At 46.7% G+C, this 18,538-nt stretch overlaps 1 protein-coding gene across 1 annotated transcript in view; it reads left to right on the forward strand.

Moving 5' to 3' along the window:
• The window catches only part of EPG5 (ectopic P-granules 5 autophagy tethering factor), an 81,027-nt gene that overhangs the window by 8,659 nt on the left and 53,830 nt on the right, over positions 1-18,538 (forward strand). Inside the window, exons 3-15 of the mRNA XM_081213295.1 lie at positions 494-752; positions 2,705-2,841; positions 3,439-3,546; positions 5,458-5,531; positions 7,187-7,295; positions 8,428-8,542; positions 9,619-9,769; positions 11,215-11,370; positions 12,272-12,429; positions 13,730-13,884; positions 14,632-14,772; positions 16,420-16,584; positions 17,900-18,019. Of these exons, the coding sequence (XP_081069421.1) occupies positions 494-752; positions 2,705-2,841; positions 3,439-3,546; positions 5,458-5,531; positions 7,187-7,295; positions 8,428-8,542; positions 9,619-9,769; positions 11,215-11,370; positions 12,272-12,429; positions 13,730-13,884; positions 14,632-14,772; positions 16,420-16,584; positions 17,900-18,019 (1,848 nt within the window). The remainder of the gene's footprint in view (positions 1-493; positions 753-2,704; positions 2,842-3,438; positions 3,547-5,457; positions 5,532-7,186; positions 7,296-8,427; positions 8,543-9,618; positions 9,770-11,214; positions 11,371-12,271; positions 12,430-13,729; positions 13,885-14,631; positions 14,773-16,419; positions 16,585-17,899; positions 18,020-18,538) is intronic.

Consider the following 18,538-nt stretch of genomic DNA (forward strand, 5'->3'; position numbering starts at 1 on the left):
TGGGGAGGGGTATTACTCAGAAGGGTGGTGGGAATGGGAGATTGGCAGATAGCTGAGATGAGCCTGTTGACGACTCTTAACGACTGTAATAGGTCTTACAGGAAAAGGCAAGGGGTGAGAAGGTGAGAAATGGCCTAGTCATGTATAATAACTATGTAAAATAACATTATACATGACTAGGCCATTTCTCACCTTCTCACATTATGTATAATAACATTATACATAATGTTGCCAGATCCTTCTATACATATATATAGAAGGATCTGGCAACTTCTGTTTCAGTGTATCTGAAGAAGTGTGCATGCACACGAAAGCTCATACCAAGAACTAACTTAGTTGGTCTTTAAGGTGCTACTGGAAGGAACTTTTTTATTTTGACTAGAATGCCACAGTACATGTGAGAAAGGCATGTTAGGAGATTGAATTGTGCAACCAGGTCACTTAACTTAATAAAATTATTAACTCCTCATTTTGAACATTGCTTCCCTTGCAGGGCGTCTGTGCTGATCAGTGCAAAGTGTCCGGCCACCATCGCTACCAGACGGTCGAGATGAACGAAGGCGCTTTGGGAGACCTGAAGAGGCTCTTCGAAACCCAAGCTGAGCATGTGCACCAGACCCTGGCCTTGCACTTGTACACGTCTGTCTTGTCCCGCCTGCAGGTGGAGTCTTACATCTACAGGCTTCTCAGCAGCTCTTCCTCGCTGAGGTCTGTGGGCATTCAGCAGCAGCAGCAGCAGCAGCAGCAGCCAGGTGTGTGTATCCGAGTTATATTCCAATTAACTTCCCTTGGGCAGGAAGCATCAGGGACGCCGTGTGCAGTAAGCAGCAGAATTCCGCTCCCGTTCTGCAACCTGCATAAATTACGCAAGCGAAGCGCATATGCTAATTGGAGTTACCGTATTTTTTGCACCATAACACTCACTTTTTTCCTCCTAGAAAGTAAAGGGAAATGTCTGTGCGTGTTATGGAGCGAATGCCTACAGATGGCGGGGGGATCTGCTGCAGTTGTGAGCAGAGGATCCATGGTTCCCCTTCCTTCCCTCCTCCGTGGCTCGCTTTGAAACAGCAAAGTGGGAGAAGAGCCGCTGAGTGGGGAGGAGAGAGGGACAGAGAGCCTGCTTCTTTAAAGGAGCAAAGCGGGAGAGGAGAGGAGCCTTCTCCTCTTATACCCCTTCTTCTTCATTATTAACAGCATCCTTCTCCACCCACCCTATGCGTGTTCCTTGTCCCTTGAGTGCTTTTCCTTCCCTCCCCACTTAAAACGTGGTTACAAAGCACAGATCCACATGGATCCTCAGGATTTTTGCACTGGGTCACCCCAAATTCACCATCAGATCACATAGCATGTCCATGGCTACAGTTTGCACCAAAAAAATCACGCACCCACTGTTGCCCGGGGCCACAGTGGTGCAAAAATGTGGTTACAAAGCATGGATCCACATGGATCCTCAGGATTTTTGCATTGGGCTACCCCAAACTCACCGTCAGATCACATGTCTGTGGCCACAGCATGAACCACAAAAAACATACATCCACTGTTTTGTTTAGAATATATATTTTTTCTTGTTTTCCTCCTCTAAAAACTATATGCGTGTTATGGTCGGGTGCGTATTATAGAGCGAAAAATACGGTACTTTATTCCGGGGAGGTTCAGACTACCTTCTTGTACGTTCTGGCAATGCACGATGGGTTTTTGCTCTCCCTGCCCTCCCACTATCCACACAATGTGTGAGAGAAAGGGCTGTGGCATACGTATTGGGGTGTTGACGTAGAACCCCTTTGTGAAAACGGAGGGGAGGGATTCTATTGGCAGCTTCCATTGCTCTGGGCACCTGGGCAGTGGTGTGGGGCTGCTGAGAGCATCTGTGTGTGTCCGTGCACAACCCTACAATTGCGTGTTCCCTTCAGCCAAGGAGGGGGACTGCAGTTGTATCTTGGTTCCTGAACATCATCCGTTCCAGAAGGTACGAGTGTATTTATGTCATTAAATTGCATCTGCCCCCAGTTCCCCAGTGGGGTGACGGTTATCCCATTCCCACCCCTTTACAACCACCAGAGTCGGACCAGGACCTGAGAGACCAAGGTTCAGATCCCTCACTGGGTGACCTTGTAACAATTTAAACAATTTAATTATTTGTACCCCACCCATCTGGCTGGGCTGCCCTGGCCATACTGGGTGGCTATTCCCTTCTCTATCCTTACCCTAACTGACCTCATAGGGTTCTGGTGGGGATTAAACGAGGAGGGGGAGAATTGTGTGGACCACCTCGAGCTTCGTGGAGAAAATCTGGAATATAAATGAAATCAGTCCATCAATAAGAGGCGGCAACTTGGTGCAGGCCTCCTCATGGCTAGGCAAGGTTTCGAACCCAGTGCAGGCTTCCTAGCAGAGGCCCAGTACAGTGGTACCTCAGGTTAAGAACTTAATTCGCTCTGGAGGTCCGTTCTTAACCTGAAACTGTTCTTAACCTGAGGTACCACTTTAGCCAATGGGGCCTCCCGCTGCCGCGCAATTTCTGTTCTCATCCTGAAGCAAAGTTCTTAACCCGAGGTATTATTTCTGGGTTAGCGGAGTCTGTAACCTGAAGTGTCTGTAATCTGAAGCATCTCTAACCCCGAGGTGCCACTGTACTCACTCCAACTTATTATTTCACTCCAACTGTGAGGCCGCTTAATCCTTTTTCTTCTCTCCTCGTCTGCAGTTCTTAAACAGGCTGAAGATGTTTCCTTGGACGTGGGTCCTTTGAAGGAGTGCATCAGCGTCCTCTTCAGTTTCATGCGCAGGGTCGTTGAGGATCCTCAGTTTGAGAGCGACGTGCTCTCCTGGCTGCAGAGGCTGGTGAGAAACAGAGGGAGTCAGATCTACCCTAAATCTGGTGCTAGGGCAGTCCTTTTATATCTAAAAGGTAAAGGGACCCCTGACCATTAGGTCCATTAGGTCTCTGGGGTTGCGGCGCTCATCTCGCTTTATTGGCCGAAGGAGCCGGTGTACAGCTTCCGGGTCATGTGTCCAGCATGACTAAGCTGCTTCTGGCGAACCAGAGCAGCACACAGAAACGCCGTTTACCTTCCTGCTGGAGTGGTACCTATTTATCTACTTGCACTTTGATGTGCTTTCAAACTGCTAGGTTGGCAGGAGCAGGGACCTAGCTACGGAAGCTCACCCTGTCGTGGGGATTCGAACCTCTGACCTTCTGATCGGCAAGCCCTAGGTTCTGTGGTTTAACCCACAGCGCCACCCGCTTCCTATTCCCCAAGTGACCTATCAAAAGGAAGTCAAGAATAGCAATGCAAGGAGAAGAGGGTCTGGAATGGGGAGCTTTGAAGAGGGACCGTGCCTTTCAGTATGCTTCTATTTTAAGGGATCCGTCGTAACTGTGGCTTTGCAGTTCTTCCCTCCCTTAACTGCCTTTGAAATTGTCTCCTGTCTCTCCAGGTGTCCGTCTTGCAAAAGGTTGGTTGTCCAGGAGACCACATTTTCCTCTTAAACCACATCCTCCGCTGTCCGGCCGGAGTTAGCAAGTGGGCTGTTCCTTTCATTCAGGTGTGGATGTTTAATCGTTGCTTCTTACGGCGATGTGCTGGGGACCCAGATCTCGCTGTCTCTTGGGCAGTCGCACTTTAGGAGGCAGGTGTGGGGGGTCTTGCCCATGGGTCGGCAAACTAAGGCCCGTGGGCTGGATCCAGCCCAATCGCCTTCTAAATCCAGCACACGGACGGTCTGGGAATCAGCGTGTTTTTACATGTCTGACCCTTATGTTTCCCTCCCCTTATGGTCTTGATTTATCAGCTACTTTAAAATGAGGCTGCATTTTAAATTGCATTTTAACCTGTATTTTAAATTGTTTTTTTTCCTCCCTGTCTTTCCCCCCCATTATGTTTTTACTGTGATTTTATTGGTGTTAGCTGCCCTGAACCCGGCTCTGGCCGGGGAGGGCGGGGTATAAATAAAATTTATTATTATTATTATTATTATTATTATTATTATTATTATTATTATTATTTGTAGAATGTGTCCTTTTATTTAAAATACATCTCTGGGTTATTTGTGGCGCATAGGAATTTGTTCATTTCCCCCCTTCAAAATATAGTCCGGCCCCCCACAATGTCTGAGGGACAGTGGAGCGGCCCCCTGCTGAAAAACTTTGCTGACCCCTGGTCTTGCCCCACAAGAATGCCCCAAACTGAGGTGCCCAAACCGCAAATGAGTTACAGTTTTTCAGATTAGTGAAAACTTTTAAAGGGGGGGGGGCAGGAGGACAAATCTAGTCGTTCTAGGGCCACACCATTAGAGATTGTCGGGGAGTGATCCTCGGATGAAGAACAGTATAGAAATCTAATAACGCAGCATGTTTGAAATTTGAATGTGCAAAAGCTAGCCCTTTTTTTTTTTTAAAGGGAAAAGCAGTTTAGCCTTCCCTTACCCCTTGCTCCATCTGGTACGTAGGCTGAGACCCTATCTGCCCACGGACTGCCTCGCCAGAGTGGTGCATGCTCTGGTTATCTCCCACTTGGAATACTGCAATGCGCTCTACGTGGGGCTACCTTTGAAGGTGACCCGGAAACTACAACTAATCCAGAATGCAGCAGCCAGACTGGTGACTGGGAGTGGCCGCCGAGACCATATAAGACCGGTCTTGAAAGACCTACACTGGCTCCCAGTACATTTCCGAGCACAATTCAAAGTTTTGGTGCTGACCTTTAAAGCCCTAAACAGCCTCGGTCCAGTATATCTGAAGGATCATCTCCACCCCCATCGTTCTACCCGGACACTGAGGTCCAGCACCGAGGGCCTTCTGGCGGTTCCCTCACTGCGAGAAGCCAAGTTACAGGGAACCAGGCAGAGGGCCTTCTTGGTAGTGGCGCCTTCCCTGTGGAACGCCCTCCCACCAGATGTCAAAGAGAACAACAACTACCAGACTTTTAGAAGACATCTGAAGGCAGCCCTGTTTAGGGAAGCTTTTAATGTTTGATGTATCACAGTATTTTAATATTCTTTTGGAAGCCGCCCAGAGTGGCTGGGGAAACCCAGCCAGATGGGCGGGGTATAAATAATTTATTATTATTATTATTATTATTATTATTATTATTATTATTATTATTATTATTATTATTATTATTGACATGCTTGTTTTCACAGGCAAGTGTGTTTTATCTTAGGGAGCATTAAAAGTATAGTTCTCTCTACCTGAGGTCTGAAATGGTGCAGTCTGGGACGGGCTGCACCAACATCTTTCCCTGCATATTCTAATCTGCTCTCAGAGCTCGTTTTGTGTTTATCTGCCTTTGAGCATCTCACCTCAACTCTTGTGGAAACCGTTTTCCCCCACCTGTATCTCCATAAATTGGACGTATCGGGCGCATTTCGATCTTGATTACCCAGACACCCGGGTTTGAGTAGCACCTATTTTTTATTTTTTTTAACTCCCTCATTCAATTTCTTGTTTGCTTTCAGATTCGGGTTCTGGATAACCCCTCGGGGCTCTTTCACTTTATGCAGTCCCTTGCTTTGCTTATGTCTCCTGCCAAGTAAGTATACAAAAGAGCCGCTCTTCCTCTCCGTGGTGCTAGGGGTGTTATTCTGCTTAGCCCTGTGCAGGGAAGACGTGCTTCCAAACCAAGCAAAAAAAGTTATTTTTCCCCTGTGCAGGTAACCTCATAGCTACCCACAAAATGTCAAACTGGATATATACAGGACTAGTGATATGAGGTGAGAATATTCTCTGGAGAATATTCTCCACACACTGTAAATTCTGTGTCATCTACACAGCTGCTTTAAATTTCTTCTTTCCATCCTTAGGCTAGTAGCATCCATGCAGCTGTTGTCACATACATAAAATGTATTTTCTGGGCTTTTGGAAACTGTTAAGGGTTTTGTATACTAATACAGCGGTATACCTCGGGTTACAAACACTTCGGGTTACAAACGCTTCAGGTTACAGACTTTGCTAACCCAGAAATAGTACCTCGGGTTAAGAACTTTACCTCAGGATGAGAACAGAAATTGTGTGGTGGTGGTGCGGCAGCAGCAGAAGCGAGAGGCCCCATTAGCTAAAGTGATACCTCAGGTTAAGAACAGTTTCAGGTTAAGAACGGACCTCCGGAACGAATTAAGTTCCTAACCAGAGGTACCACTGTAATAATAATAATTTTTATTTATTTATATCCTGTCCTCCCCAGCCAAAGCCAAGCTCAGAGCGGCTAACAACAGTAAAAATAGCACAGTTTATGTAAAATCACAATCAATTAATTGAAATACATTCTAGTACAGTGGTACCTCAGGTTACAGACGCTTCAGGTGACAGACTCCGCTAACCCAGAAATAGTGCTTCAGGTTAAGAACTTTGCTTTAGGATAAAAATAGAAATCGTGCTCCGGCGGTGCGGCAGCAGCAGGAGGCCCCATTAGCTAAAGTGGTGCTTCAGGTTAAGAACAGTTTCAGTTTAAGTACAGTGGTGCCCCGCAAGACGAATGCCTCGCAAGACGGAAAACTCGCTAGACGAAAGAGTTTTCCGTTTTGGAGGTGCTTCGCAAAACGAATCTCCTATGGGCTTGCTTCGCAAGACGAAAATGTCTTGCGAGTTCCTGCGGGTTTTCCCCCCTCCCCCCTTTTCTAAGCCGCTTATCAGCTGATCCGATCAGCAGATAAGCCGCTAAAAGCCGCTAATAGCGCTAATCCGCTAATCCTTCAATGGGCTTGCTTTGCAAGACGAAAAAACCACTAGACGAAGAGAATCACAGAACGGATTCTTTTCGTCTTGCGAGGCACCACTGTACTTAACCCGAGGTACCACTGTAGTAACTAGTAGTACTACATTCTAGTAGTAACTCTTGAACCTGCTCCAGTAGCAAATCAGCAGCCAGTGCAGATTTCTGAGCACAGGTTCTATATGCTGGCAAGGCCTCACTCCTGCCAGCCATTGCGCTGCAGAATTCTGCCCTAACTGCTGCTTCTGGATCAAGCGCAAGGGAAGCCCATTCTCTGTGACTCAGCTTCCCTTTAGGGCTGCCTGTCTTTGCAGTCAGGTCAGCTGCAAGGGGGGGCACAGAGGCAACTGAGAGCTGCTGGCTTTGTTCTCCCCTTGCCCCCCCTTAGAGCGCTAGCCAGCAAGGATGGAGCCTCCCCCCCTCTTTTGGTCTCTGTGACCCAATTTTCACGGCCTGCTGCGTTTTGCGATTCGCAGAAATCGAGCGGAGTTCATGTGCCACATGAAACCGAGCGAACGGAAGGCGTCTTCCTCATCCGGGCAGGAATCTGGGAACTGGACTCTGGTGGATGAAGGAGGCGAAGAGGTACCTTTTAAGAGGGATGGCACTAACAGGGAGGATAAGAGGAGATATGGTACAAAAAGTGAATAAAGAGTGAGCTATCTTTAAGGAATTAAGGGTAGTGCTGTGGGTTAAAGCACAGAGCCTAGGACTTGCCGATCAGAAGGTCGGCGGTTCGAATCCCCGTGACGGGGTGAGCTCCCACTGCTCGGTCCCTGCTCCTGCCAACCTAGCAGCTTGAAAGCACATCAAGGTGCAACAGATAAATAGGTACCACTCCGGCGGGAAGGTAAACGCCGTTTCCGTGCGCTGCTCTGGTTCCCCAGAAGCGGCTTTGTCATGCTGGCCACATGACCAGGAAGCTGTATGCCGGCTCCCTCGGCCAATAAAGCGAGATTAGGGCTGCAACCCCAGAGTCGGCCACGACTGGACCTAATGGTCAGGGGTCCCTTTACCTTTATCTGTCTTTGAGGAATACATCAAAATTTATGTGGAAAAAGTAGAATTTCTGACAGATATTGAGTGAATCCAGAAAATGATTAGAGTGAAAGGAGAGTAAAGTTAAGATAGAAGAAGAGACTAAAGAAGTAATGAAATGCGTTTAAGCTAGTTGGAAAAATAAAGTAGCGTAACAAGAACGGCTGGAAGTCAAGTCACTTGGTGGGTGTCCGAGTGGAGTAGGTGTGTAGGTTATGTTGAAATGTACAGTATAGGTAGGTACTATATAGAGTAATGTAGGTATGTTTTATGTTTTGAAAATAAGGTACAGTGGTACCTTGGGTTACATACGCTTCAGGTTACAGACTCCGCTAACCCAGAAATAGTGCTTCAGGTTAAGAACTTTGCTTCAGGATGAGAACAGAAATTGGGCTCCGGCGGCGCGGCAGCAGCAGGAGGCCCCATTAGCTAAAGTGGTGCTTCAGGTTAAGAACAGTTTCAGGTTAAGTACGGACCTCTGGAACGAATTAAGTACTTAACCTGAGGTACCACTGTAGTGTGATGTATGTGTGTTGTGTAATTGTGTAAACGTATATGTATGTGTTTTATATGTTAATAAAATTTTAAAAATTAAAAAAAAATTCAGAGATATGGCACTGTGCACTTCCGGGACAGTGGGAAATGCAGCCTTTTGATACGCTGTTGTCTTTTGTCCTAGGACGAAGATTCTGAGACTAGCTGGGTCCTCCTCCTGGAAGACGACTTGATCGCGCTTCTGTCCCAGTTCCCCTTTCACGAACTCTTTCAGCACATCCTCGGGTTTGATTCTAAAGGTGAGCGAAGTCCCCAAGGGATGTGCGTTGGGCAGCAGGGAAATGGTGTGGAATGCCAACTGAAGTAGCTGGTATATATGGAAAGGCCGCAATCCCCAGCATCTCCACGTAGGCCTGGGGAGAAAGACCGCTGTAGAAAACCCCAAAGGAGCCACTGGCAGTCAGTGTAGACTAAGTTAGAGGAATCAACACTCGAACTCTGCGCAAGGCAGTTTCCTATATTCCTGCTTAGTAGGTTGGGAACAGGGAGTGAGCCTAGTTCAGTAAGGCTGGCATCCATAACTAAGACGGAGGTTAAGATTAATTTTCTAAGTAATAAATAATTTTATAAGTGGTGTGTCTTCATTTCTCAATTTGATCCCTTTACACGGTTTTGCATGTATCATATTTTGACTTGCAGTTATTTTTATTGATTGTAGTTCAGTAATTATTTATTGTAATTGTTAAGAGTGAATTTCAGTTTAGCTTTTATTTGCTGATGTTTCGAGAGTTAATTTTACTGTGCACTATTATATTCTAATAGATTATTGGAGATTACTTTATTTGATGTAGGTCGTTCCATTTTAAAGTTATGTTTTATCATGAATTTTTGTATTGGATCAGATTATTATAAGGTGTGCTGTATATTTCACCACTTTAAACTGCCTTGTGTGTGGTAATGTAGAAAGGCGGTATACAAAGTAAAAGTGAAATGAAATGGAAAAATAACAAATGCTGGAATATATATGACAGCACACTTGCCGTAATCTGAACTATATTGCAGTTTCAACTGGACATAATAATAATAATAATAATAATAATAATAATAATAATAATAATAATAATTATTATTATTATTATTATTATTATTATTATTATTATTATTATTATTATTATTATTATTTATATCCCGCCCTCCCCAGCCGAAGACGGGCTCAGGGCAGCTAACAACAATAGAATAATACAACATTCTAAAATCATTTCATTATAAAATTAATTCAAATCAAATTGATGGCAACCATTGGGCTAGAGTTCTGTGAAGATTGCCAGAAGACCGCCACCTTTGCCAATCCTGATCTGTTTTATCTGTCGCGAAGGCATCTACGTTCCTGAGAAAACAACGCCTCAAGAGATGATGAAGATCTTTGCGTTTGCAAACTCTTTAGTGGAACTTCTTGCCGTGGGACTGGAAACCTTCAACAGAGCCCGCTATAGGCAGTTTGTGAAACGAATTGGCCACCTCATCAGGTAAGGAGCATCGCTTGGTAGCCTCAAGCAGCAACAGAGGCCCCTTTTTGGCCAACGTGGGATTGTGGAGGTCGCTGTTTGTCCAGCTCGCCTTGGCATCCCATCCCAGTTTTGTAATTGCCGCTTTGCTCCAAAGGAAACACCTGAGCGATCTTGTTCTTCTGCCAGCGTTAGATTAGTGCCTTGATGTATAGATCTTTGTCTGCTACAGCAGATGTCAGGTGAGCACCTGTGTGCAAGGGAACATCCCTGTTGTGCTGTGGGGCTGGGTGTACAGGTGGTGTCACAGCCAGCAACAGGCAGAGCCAACTGATTCTGGCTTCGTCCCCATCCTTCTCTCCGCTGAGTCTTACAAGGGCAGCACCAAGACTCATCTACACTCTCCTTTTGCCCCATACTTTCTAGGCACAGGTCCACACGGGTGGCGCTGTGGTCTAAACCACTGAGCCTCTTGTGCTTGCCGATCGGAAGGTTGGCGTTTCGAATCCCTGCGACGGGGTGAGCTCCCGTTGCTCTGCCCCAGCCCCTGCCAACCTAGCAGTTCGAAAGCACGTCAAAGTGCAAGTAGATAAATAGGTACCACTCTGGCGGGGAGGTAAACGGCGTTTCCGTGCGCTGCTCTGGTTCGCCAGAAGTGGCTTAGTCATGCTGGCCACATGACTCGGAAGCTGTCTGCAGACAAACGCTGGCTCCCTCGGCCTATAGAGAGATTGATTGTTGAACCACTCTGGGAACTGTATCTGTGAGGGAAAAAGGTGCCTCCTAACAACAGGGGACGCAGGTGGCACTGTGGTGTAAACCACCGAGCCTCTTGTGCTTGCCAATTGGAAGGTTGGTGGTTCGAATCCCCGCAACGGGGTGAGCTCGCGTTGCTCGGTCCCTGCTCCTGCCAACCTAGCAGTTCGAAAGCACATCAAAGTGCAAGTAGATAAATTGGGACCACTCTGGCGGGAAGGTAAACGGCATTTCCGTGCGCTGCTCTGGTTCACCAGAAGCGGCTTAGTCATGCTGGCCACATGACCCGGAAGCTGTACGCCGGCTACCTCGGCCAATAAAGCGAGATGAGCGCTGCATCCCCAGAGTCGGTCACGACTGGACCTAATGGTCAGGGGTCCCTTTACTTTTACCTTTAGCTGTAAGAGAATAAAGAAGTTATGTTTCAGAGCTTTCGTTTGTGTAATTCATACTCTGCTGACTTTGGTGCTCACAGCTCAAAGTTGTGGGTCCAATGCGCTTAGACCTGCTCTCCTGCAGTAGAAGGTTTCTGGAAGTGCTTTCATCTTGCCTGGCCCAGTCGGGGTGGAAGAGGTTTAGCCCAGTCGTTGGCACCGGCTCAAAGGCGAAGCTGACACTGCTTATGTTCTTAAATGATTTGTAGACATTCAGATTTTCCGCATTGTCCTGTTCCCCCTCCCCGTTCCCCCCCTCTCGCCTCCTGCTGTTAGGATGACGCTTTGCTACGTGAGTGACCACTGGGCCCAGTATGCCAGCCAGGCCAAAGGCTATGGCTACGAGATGCACCCTTACTCTGTTGAGAAACTGCAGGTGGAATTTGACGAGCTCTTCCTGAGGGCTGTCCTCCAAGTCCTGAAAGCGAAAAGGTAGGAAACGAGGGGCTGTGCCGGGGGTGGGGGGTGGCATTTGTGGCAGTTGGGGAAGTCTAGGTTGCGTCTAGAAGAGAGCTGTGAAGTCAGGTGGGACCCGATAGAAGGCCAGAACTCAGATCTTTTATCGGAGCTTTTTAGCATGCAGTTAATTGCCAGGGTTAGGGTGATATGCGTTTGCGGGAGAGATGCGCCGAAGCCAACAAAGTGAGTGGCTGGACCATTTGAGAATCCTCTCTGCCCTTGCAGCAAGGGTAGCTGCCCATGGACTGTCTCGCCAGAGTGGTGCATGCTCTGGTGATCTCCCACTTCGACTACTGCAATGCGCTCTACGTGGGGCTACCTTTGAAGGTGACCCGGAAACTGCAATTAATCCAGAATGCGGCAGCTAGACTGGTGACTGGGAGTGGCTGCTGAGACCACATAACACCGGTCTTGAAAGACCTACATTGGCTCCCAGTACGTTTCCGAGCACAGTTCAAAGTGTTGGTGCTGACCTTTAAAGCCCTAAATGGCCTCGGTCCAGTATATCTGAAGGAGCATCTCCCCATCGTTCTGCCTGGACACTGAGGTCCAGCTCTGAGGGCCTTCTGGCAGTTCCCTCACTGCGAAAAGCGAAGTTACAGGGAACCAGGCAGAGGGCCTTCTCAGTAGTGGCGCCGGCCTTGTGGAACGCCCTCCCACCAGATGTCAAAGAGAACAACAACTACCAGACTTTTAGAAGACATTGTTTAGGGAAGCTTTTAACATTTGATGAATTATTGTGTTTTAATATTTTGTTGGAAGCCCCCCAGAGTGGCTTGGGAAACCCAGCCAGATGGGCGTGGTATAAATAATATATTATTATTATCAATCCTGTGCCCGAAACATTTCTGTTTGGTCTTCCCTTTCCCAACAGGCTAGGGGTCTGGCTCTTTATGTCCGAGATGCCGTACGGGACCCTGTCCTGCAACATGCTCTGGAAGCTTTTCTCCATCATGCACTGCGCAGAAAGCGAGAACCTGGAGAAGCTATGTGCCGTGGTGCAGCTGGCCGACTGCAAACGCAGACTCAATGGTAGCGTCTCAACCCCTCCCCCCCTTCTTCCTTTCTTTCTTTGGGTGTTTGCGTGCAGGATTTCATCCAGGTATATTTGGATGCTCATCTGCCTGTGGTGTAAGTGTCAGGGCTGGTGTCCTGGGACCAAGCAAGTGGTCATGCTGGCAAGCGCTGATTCCTTCTGAATCCATCACTGCGATGCAGCCCTCTGGCATCTTCCTGTGATGGTGGCGGTGCAACGTTGGGGAATCTTTTTCAGCCTGAGAGCCATATTCCTTTCTGGGTAACCTTCTGAAGGCTGGTGGGTAGATCTGCTTTGGGGACAAATGGCTGGGCTTAGAAGAAGAGTTTGGATTTGATATCCCTCTTTATCACTACCCTAAGGAGTCTCAAAGCGGCTAACATTCTCCTTTCCCTTCCTCCCCCACAACAAACACTCTGTGAGGTGAGTGGGGCTGAGAGACTTCAGAGAAGTGTGACTGGCCCAAGGTCACCCAGCAGCTGCATGTGGAGGAGCAGGGAATCGAACCCGGTTCACCAGATTACGAGTCCACCGCTCTTAACCACTGCACCACATACGCAGATGCCTTTTCTTTTTCTTTTTTTTACAGCCGTTTGTGTGCTTCCACTCCCAATTCTTTGCCGCTAGGAAGAGATCTGCCCGCCTCCACCCCATGCTAGCTGCTGTGTGCAGACTTGGTCATGCTGGGCAGCCATTCAGGCCCCTTATCTATTTAGAACACAGCAGCGGCAGCCAATTTGGAAATAAACAACTATCTGACTTTTAGAAAACATCTGAAAGCTGTGTTGGGAAGTTTTTTTATGTCTAACCATTTTTTTATGTGCTGTAAGCTGCCCAGAGTGGCTGGAGAAACCCAGCCAGATGGCAGAGTATAAATAAAATAATAATAGTAATAATAGTAATAATCTATTTTAATAAATAACTATTTTATTTTTAAAAGACAACTGAAGGCGGCCTTGTTTAGGGAAGCTTTTAATATTTGATGAATTATTGTGTTTTAATATTTTGCTGGAAGCCGCCCAGAGTGGCTGGGAAGCCCAGCCAGATGGCCGGGGTATAAATAAATTATTATTATTATTATTATTAATCATTATCCTCATCCTCCTTATGATGCTGGACTCAAGCTCCCCTCTGCCCCAGACAGCAGACTCCATTTCTCAGGGGCAGTGGGTGTTGCGGTCAGACAATATCTGGAGCTTACCGCTGTGACGCAGAGTGGAATGACACGCCCATTAAAGGAGGACCTCCGATCTTTGCCCTTGAAATAAAACCAGCCCCCTCTTTTGCCACCGGCAGACCCAGCCCACCTGGAGAATTTTGAAGAGTATCTCCAGTCGATGAATGGCTCCGAGGAGATCTGCCTGCTGACGACATTTGCCCAGATGGCTCAGGCGAAACGCGATGATGCTGACCAGGACTTTGTCAGAGTCATCGTGCTGGAAATCTATGAGGTGAGCCAGGAGCAGTTCGATAGATGAGTGGGAGCTGCGGTGTTGGGCGGAAAGCTCCGACCCGGGAGTGGCTTCCGCACTGCAGCTGCGAGGCAGAGTTGCGAAGGAAGCAGCCTCGGGTTCGAATCTTGCCTCTGCTCCGAACTTGCTAAGAGATGGTTGTGTGTCTGCCTCCTTTTCCTGGTCCCAGCCAGCCATTCGTCTGTCGGAAGTTGAGCAAGGCTGTTTGCTGGGAAATGGCGTTTTGACTCCGTGCTAGCATTTGAGTGACAAAGGAAGTAAAAGGAGGTGGATAACAGTTAAGGATTTATTATGTTTGGAAAATTTATATAGAAAGGTTCATTGTTTTGTGTACATTCAATTGTAAGATAAAACATACGCGAAGGGACTTGACAGGAAGTCAAAATTGAAGAAAAGATTTTTTAAGATAAAATGGGAAAGAATATTTATTTTCATTATTTTCATTATTAATTTTTTCTTTTCTTTTTTTCTTTTTTCCCTGTGTGTGTGTTGTATGGAATGGAATGTTTGGGAGGAAATAAGACGGTGAATAACAAATAAACAAAATATTGATGTATGTAATTTTTATTTCTCAATTACATTTTGCGGTAGTATGGTTGTAATGTTTTTTGTAACATAAAATCATTCAGTAAAAATTATTTTTTAAAAAAGAGAGAAATGGCGTTTTATCAGGGAAAGCCTCAGCGGCCGGCTAAAAATGAAATAAAAGCCGCTGTATTTCTCCAGGTGTCTTACGTCAGCCTTTCCACCAGAGAGACTTTTTCAAAGGTCGGCCGGGAGCTCCTGGGCGCCATCACCGCTGTCCACACCAGCATGATCTCTGTTCTTCTGGATCGAGTCAAAGAGACCATTGAAAAGGTTGGCATGGTAAGAACCACGCCATGCTGTGCTGCAGCCTCTTCTGGGCACAATTGATGGAGAATGTCCTTTGGCCACGTGCAGACCACGACTTAAAATGCTCCCGCCAGAATTGTATGCCAGCCCTTTTGTGTTTCTTCTGGTTCGGAAGGGGAACGGCAAGGACCTTCGGCTTCACCTTCTGAATGATGGAATCCTCATTCACCCATACCCTGATATTTCACCGCCTGCCACCTCCCAAATGCACACCTTGCAGCTCTTACCTGGGTAAAGCCCTTTGTGGTTTGGGCCCTCATATCGACAGGACCGCTTCTCCTGGTATGCCCCGCAGAGGACCTTAAGGTCCATGAATAACCATAGTTTAGAGATTCCAGGCCCTAAGGAAGTCAGACCCTCCACCAGGGTCAGGGCCTTTTCAGTGATGGCTCCGACCTGGTGGAATGCTCTGTCCCATGAGACTAGGGCCCTTCAGGATTTAACCTCCTTCCATTGGGCCTGTAAGACAGAGCTATTCCGCCTGGCCTTTAATTTGAATTCAGCCTGATCTTTTATTTCCCTTCTCTTCCCTCCCCTTTTATGAAGATCACCTGCTCTGAGACCCCACAGCTAATTCTCCCCTGGCCTCCTCGCTGGCCCAAATAGGACCAATTTCAGCCAGCTAGCCCTGGGGATTATCTAATTGATTTTTGATTTTTGAATTTTATTGTTATTCATGTTTTCATACTGTATTTTAGGCTGCTTTTATAATTAAGTGTTTTAAATTTATTGTTAGCCGCCCTGAGCCCGGTTTTTGAACCAGGAAGGGCGGGGTATAAATAAATAATAATAATAATAATAATTGTTGTTGTTGTTGTTATTGTTATTATTAATTTAAACAGTAGGGACTAGAAGCATGTTCTGAATCACAGAACATGCACAGGCTTGTTGGAGATAGGAGCTTGGAGGACCCAAGGGCCGTAGAGCCCATACTGCTAATAAGAGTCACCTTAGAAGCCCATGAGCTGAGAGCCAAGGGGCAGGTGGGGCTCAGCAGCCCGGGAAAGTAGCCCATGTGGGAGAATCAAAACTCTCATCCTAAACCTTCGCTGCCTTGCAGGCTGCTAACACAGCAGTTTGACTTCACCCCCGGAGGTACACTCCATTGTCTCTTGAGATAGATGGATGCCAACAGAGGCTTGTGTAAACGGGTCCAAGATTTCCATTCTGTTGCTTTATGAGCCTTTATTTTTGCAAGATTACTCACTCCCAGCAGTGTTGAAAAAGACTTCACTGGACCTTTGAGATGGTCTTTTTATTATAATATTTTTATTTGTTTTCAGTTACATTTAGGTGCCCCCCCACGTGCTAGAATGGATGGTTTTATGCTTTTTTATTTCTGCGTTCCAAAATCTTATTAATTTCTATTACATTCCGGTCATCATAATCCCTTATACAACAACTGCAATACTAATAATTTCTATTTCTGTTGGCACATTAGATGCTGTATAAAGCTACAAGTGAGGCACTCAAACTATATCCTTAGTCTTCCTGTGTGTGGCAATTATTCTGTCCGTGGTGTTTCTTCCTGTTCTTGTAAAATGTTATGTCTTATCTTTTCCCGGTTGTTTCTCTACTCCAGCATCTTCATCGGCATATCTGTCACCTTTTTCTTCTTAGGTTTCTCTTTATTTATTTAAAGAACTGCCCATGCACCTCTGGAAACCGTCTTCATCTGAGGTGGCCCTGATCCGCGACTGGCTTCTGAATCACAGCCTCACTGAAGTGGAGAACAAACTCGCCTGCATTATTCTGGAAGGGCTGAACTGGGGACTCGGTGAGCAGGTGCGTGTGGAGAAAGGAGGCTGCAGCTTTTTAATCAGTGAATCGAACAATGCATTCAAATTTCCAGTTATTTTTAATACCGGTACTTTGGGGTGTGTGTGGGGGTGGGAACTGCAGGTGGCAGGCTCCATTTTTGAAGAGACCCACCACCCCACAAACACACACACTTGTGCAGGAGTGAAAAGCTCCTTTAAACGGGCTTTTGCTACGTCGTAATGAATGCATGAGCTGATTGCAAAGTAAAACACCGGTCTTGAAAGGCCTACACTGGCTCCCAGTACGTTTCTGAGCACAATTCAAAGTGTTGGTGCTGACCTTTAAAGCCCTAAATGGCCTTGGCCCAGTATACCTGAAGGAGCATCTCCACCTCCATCGTTCTGCCCGGACACTGAGGTCCAGCGCCGAGGGCCTTCTGGCGGTTCCCTTGCTAAGAGAAGCCAAGTTACAGGGAACCAGGCAGAGGGCCTTCTCGGTGGTGGCACCCGCCCTGTGGAACACCCTCCCACCAGATGTCAAAGAGAAAAATAACTACCAAACTTTTAGAAGACATCTAAAGGAAGCTTAGGGAAGCTTTTAATGTTTAATAGGTTATTGTATTTTAGTGTTTTGTTGGAAGCCGCCCAGATGGGTGGGGTATAAATAAATAAATAATAATAATAATAATAATAATAATAATAATAATAATAATAATAATTATTAAACCTGGTTTCAGTCCAGAGGAAGGTTTGTGTAGATTTCATAGAGGCCTTTTCTACATGAGGGCTGCATTCTCCTATGGGCAATTTTGTGAGGCCACTGAATGGGTGGGGACAGAGCAGAAATGGGCGGAGCAACAAATGCAAATTTTACCTCTCTGCAAAAGGCTAGTTTTTATCCACATTGCAAATGAGCAGCCCAAAGGCTTGGGTAAATGGAATTTTTTTACCTTTGGCCTCTGAAAACAGACATAATAATAATAATTTATTATTTATACCCCGCCCATCTGGCTGGGCTTCCCCAGCCATTCTGGGCGGCTTCCAACAAAATATTAAAATACAGAGGCATGCCTCTGCAAGCCACCACTGTTTATTTGCCAGCATGCTGCCTTCTGGGTTGTTTTGCCTTCTCCCTGCTAGTGCAGAGAAGAAACAGGCCAGGGGCTGTTACTCCTCAAGGAACTCTGTCAGTAAGCCAAGAACAACCCTCAGTTCATTGGGACTGAGACAGACCGCAGTCCCTTGTTCAAACATACCTGCCCCAGGGACCATGGTTTACTGTGATGTGATGGGAGGCTTGTACATTTAAGGCCCGTGTCTTAAATGTCATTCATCGTCAGGGCGGCCTTCATCTCGACCCAGCGGTCCACTCTGAAGTTGCGCTCATGGTCTTAGAAGCTTACCAGAAGTACCTCTCTCAGAAACCGTACAGCGGGCTCATCTCTGAAAGCATCAAGCAGGTACGTCCTTCTTCCTTGAATGCTTCTTGTTAGCTTGGCTTTTTTGCACTGAAGTTTTTCTTATTAAGTTTTCCAAAATTCACACATACATTTCAATACAGTGGAACCTCAGGTTGTGAATGTGATCCGTGCGGGAGGCACATTCGCAACCCTCAGCGCCGCGTCTGCGCATGCGCAAAGTTCTATTTAGTGCTTCTGTGCATGTGTGAGCGCCACAACCCAGAAGTAACCCCTTCCGGTGCTTCTGGGTTCAGCGCAGTGCACAACCTGAAAATGCGTAACCTGAAGCGTCTGTAACCCGAGGTACCACTGTACATAATAAAAACCTTCCCCCAACTTCTCACCTGCTTTTCCATGGTGTTTCCATTTCTCACCCCCTGCTGCACCCTCTCTTAAACCTTAAGAAAACTGCCGTAATCTTTAATCCCTTCTATTGCTCACAGTGTCAAATCCTTCTTGTGTGTTCATCATATAATAATACTTCTTTATACAATCCTGTTAGCTTTGGGGGAGGCAGCG

The sequence above is a fragment of the Podarcis bocagei genome (assembly GCF_964188305.1).
Source record: "Podarcis bocagei genome assembly, chromosome: 11".
Classification (NCBI taxonomy): Eukaryota; Metazoa; Chordata; class Lepidosauria; order Squamata; family Lacertidae; genus Podarcis; species Podarcis bocagei.